Source organism: Phaseolus vulgaris, chromosome 3 (genome assembly GCF_000499845.2).
Source record: "Phaseolus vulgaris cultivar G19833 chromosome 3, P. vulgaris v2.0, whole genome shotgun sequence".
NCBI classification, from domain to species: Eukaryota; Viridiplantae; Streptophyta; class Magnoliopsida; order Fabales; family Fabaceae; genus Phaseolus; species Phaseolus vulgaris.
In genome coordinates, this window is record NC_023757.2 from 23834522 (window position 1) to 23838012 (window position 3491).

The window sequence follows — 3491 nt, forward strand, 5'->3', positions numbered from 1 at the left end:
AATAACGATTTACTCCACTTTCAGGAACGTCATCCATATAAACAGTTATATGGAAAGCGTTCTAACCCACGTAACATAATAACATATAGTGATCATCTATGAAGCCATAGAAATCAGTCAAAGTAAACCATCCACACAACATTTCCGGTGACAATAAATTTTCGTTATACTGCACTATATGGACGTTCCCTTCTGAATCTGCAAGGGTCCACTCCTGTTCAAGTTCTTTTTGAAATTCGATTGCCAAAGCACGATCAACATAACCAAGCTATTGATTTTAAAATAAAGAAAAAAAGTCAGGAAATGAAGAAACTGTTTAAAAGGACAAATTTTAGAAATAAAGATAAATATACATACTTCACCATGACTGTTTATGAACCAAAAGACTCCTGTTGTTTCAAGTCTAATGATTTCTTCAGCACTGAGTGTCATTAAATGAATAATGGAGAAAACACCAAGAAGTAAGTAGGAGAGAAAGTGAATAATAGAGAAAACACCAGAAAGAAAGTAGTAGAGGAGAAGATTTTATAGAGGAAGAAAGTAGAAAAGAGTACGATTGTGAATAATAAAAAACCGCACAATGTTATGACCTTTGGTGCAACTATTTATTTATAACATATTTTATTTATGACATTTGGTTTGTCCATTACAACAAAGAACATTCTGTTTCATTTCAAGTACAACATTAATTAATATTAAATAATATTAAAAATAACAATTAAACTGAAATTAGATTTGTTAAAAAAAAATAACAATAATTATACCCACCAAACAATTAACATGTAGGTAAAACATGTAAATAGTTGTAAATCATATATAAAATATTTTTAAGTTTCAATGTTTGCAATAACGTAAAAAGGAATAATATTGTCAATGTACAATATGTCATGTTCCTACCGGTTGACTCGAGGGCCTTCATATGTCTCACGATACTCCCACGCCCGATTCTTTATGCCTTCGTTCGTGCCTTTCTTTCGATCAAACACCTGAAATCACAAAGACAAAGGGTGCCCTAAAGACTGTTTGCACTTCGACGCTCAAGTCAGTGTAGGGCTAGGAAACACCAAAGTAAGTTGTAAAAAGCTCTTGTGTAATTTGTGTGTGTGAAACGGCGCAAATGAATAGCGTACCTTATTAGGTTTGTTACTTCCCTTTATATAGTCCAGGGTTTCCACTGTTTCCACTGCCCAAAATAGGCTTTCTGAGGGTGGGCCCAACGCCGCTATTACCCACTCTTAGGGCAACCTAGCGCGTAGGGCTCCCTAATGAGAGTGCGACCTTTGACGGGACGACCACCTGGGTGCCAACTCGTGCACCTGATCTCTGGGATCGCCCGTCCTGGGAGCGCCCTAACCGTTCACGTGCCATGCATGTATCTCACCCTTGGGACGTGACCCTCTCAGGTCGTATCTTTCCTAGTGGCTCTTTACTTGTGTTACGCCTGAACGCGTCATCCACACCACACGCATGGACTCTCGTGACCTAGGCTTCTCCCTAACTGGCGCCCACCATGGGGCACGATTTAAAACACTGTCCCACTCGCAAGATCAAGAAAGATGAGAAACACGAGGCAAGGATCCGTCGCACCGAATGGAGGCAAAAGCCTCACTCTACAACAAATCATGGAAACGATGCAGGCTCTCCAACCAGCTGGATGAGTTGGTGAGGAATAGTTTCCTGAGGGATTATTTGCAGGAAACACAAGGTGTTGCGGACGTGGCGGTGATAGGGGGTGACCAGGGGCATGAAATCCCCGTGCATGGTGAAGTCCACACCATTTCGGGAGGTTTTTCAGGAGGAGGGTGCACCACTTCTCAGCAGAAGAGATATGCACGAACAGTGATGTCGGTAGAAGCGCAAGAGGCAGATGACGCTCTCGATGTCGACCTCGTCTTCACCAAGGCTGACCTCCGAGACGTCGTCCCACACGACAACGACCTAGTGGTGATATCAGTAGTAACCGTTGGGAGGAAGGTACACCGTGTACTTGTGGATCAAGGAAGTTCGGCAGACGTGATGTTCTGGATGACTTTCAACAAGCTGCAGCTGTCCCCCGACCTGCTAAGACCTTATACTGGCTGCCTGTACGGTTTTGTGGGAGACCAGGTGGAGGTGCTTGGGCATTTGGAGCTGAGGACCACCTTCATAGACGGTACCACGTCCCGTACGGAGAACATCAGGTACCTCGTCATCAACGCCCCCTTCGCATATAACATACTGCTAGGTAGACCTACACTGAACAGGCTGAGGGCAGTATCATTGACAATGCACATGAAGATGAAGCTGCCTGGCTTGGGGGGAAAACTGATCACCATCAAGTCAGATCAGAAGGAGGCTAAGAGGTGTTATGAGAACAACCTCAAGACGAAGAGAGGGGTGTTCATGGTTACCACCAGGGCACCAAGTGAAGAAGGGGTCGCCAACCAGAGATAGTCAACCGTGAGAGGCGACCCAAACCAACGACTGAAGCGTTGAAGAGAAGGGTGAGGTACAAGTGCAACTCGAAGCTGAAGCCTTGCCAGTTCCAGGTCGCCGACTTGGTGATGCGGAAGGCCCACCCATATCGATTAGAGAACAAGCTATCCCCCTAGTGGACTGGACCTTTCAGAGTGATAGAGGCCCTTAGGAATGGAGCATACAGGCTTGAGACGTTGGAGGGAGGCGCAGTTCCTCGTGCATGGAATGCGACCAACCTCAAGTTTACTTCAACTGAATAGTAGCCTTGTACATAGTTCTTAGGGGACACTCTTTGATATGATTCCAATAACAAGATAGAAATGTTTCATAGACATTATATGGAATCAACTTGAGTTGGAATATGATTAGGCACTTTTTAAGAGTTGGATCAACGTTCTTAACTATCAAGAACTCACCAAAACTCAAGTAACCAAGCCAAACTCATGAAGAAACCCATTTCTTGTCAAATGAACCGATTGAAATGCTCAAGAAAGCAAAGGAACCGATTAGAACTACCTAGAAATCAATTGTACCGAACAAAAGCATGAAAGACAACATTTGAACCGATTAAAACAGTAAAGGAAAGAGATGAACCAAACAAAACAAGGTAAGAACCAAAAGCACCGAACAAAAGTTCAAGAAAAGCCTAAAACATGTTTCTAGAATTTATGTGGACATTGAAATGGATGAGTTAAGATGGAAAAGAGAAGAAGACTTATGTGGTTGGAGTTCTTGGAAGTGAACACGCCACTTGAAGGATGAAGGCTTCAAGAGGAGTGTAGATGCCACCACTTGAGGTTCCAAGATGCACTCAAGATAAGACTAGAAGAGGAGAAGACAAATCTCACTCACTCAATCACCAATTTGGGAGAGTTTCGGTAGTTTCAATATCAAATTTTGTATTTAGAAGGACCCAAGCCCTCCTTATATAGGAGAAGGATCGGTCAAGAAGCTTACACAAGAAGCTATTCTAAAATTCCCTTACACTTCTCCCACTTCTAGCGCCTATTAGTGAGGTATGAAGGGTCAAACTA

General features: G+C 43.0%; 1 protein-coding gene across 1 annotated transcript; it reads left to right on the forward strand.

Moving 5' to 3' along the window:
* Nucleotides 1-1590: 1590 nt before the first annotated feature.
* LOC137839387 (uncharacterized) lies at nucleotides 1591-2433 on the forward strand. The gene has a single exon (XM_068648506.1). It carries the CDS (start codon nucleotides 1591-1593, stop codon nucleotides 2431-2433), a length of 843 nt encoding a protein of 280 aa, XP_068504607.1.
* The last annotated feature ends 1058 nt before the right edge of the window (nucleotides 2434-3491 follow it).

Coding starts and splice junctions, on each gene's coding strand:
- LOC137839387 (XM_068648506.1), top strand. CDS start 1,591: ATGGAGGCAAAAGCCTCACTCTACAACAAATCATGGAAACGATGCAGG.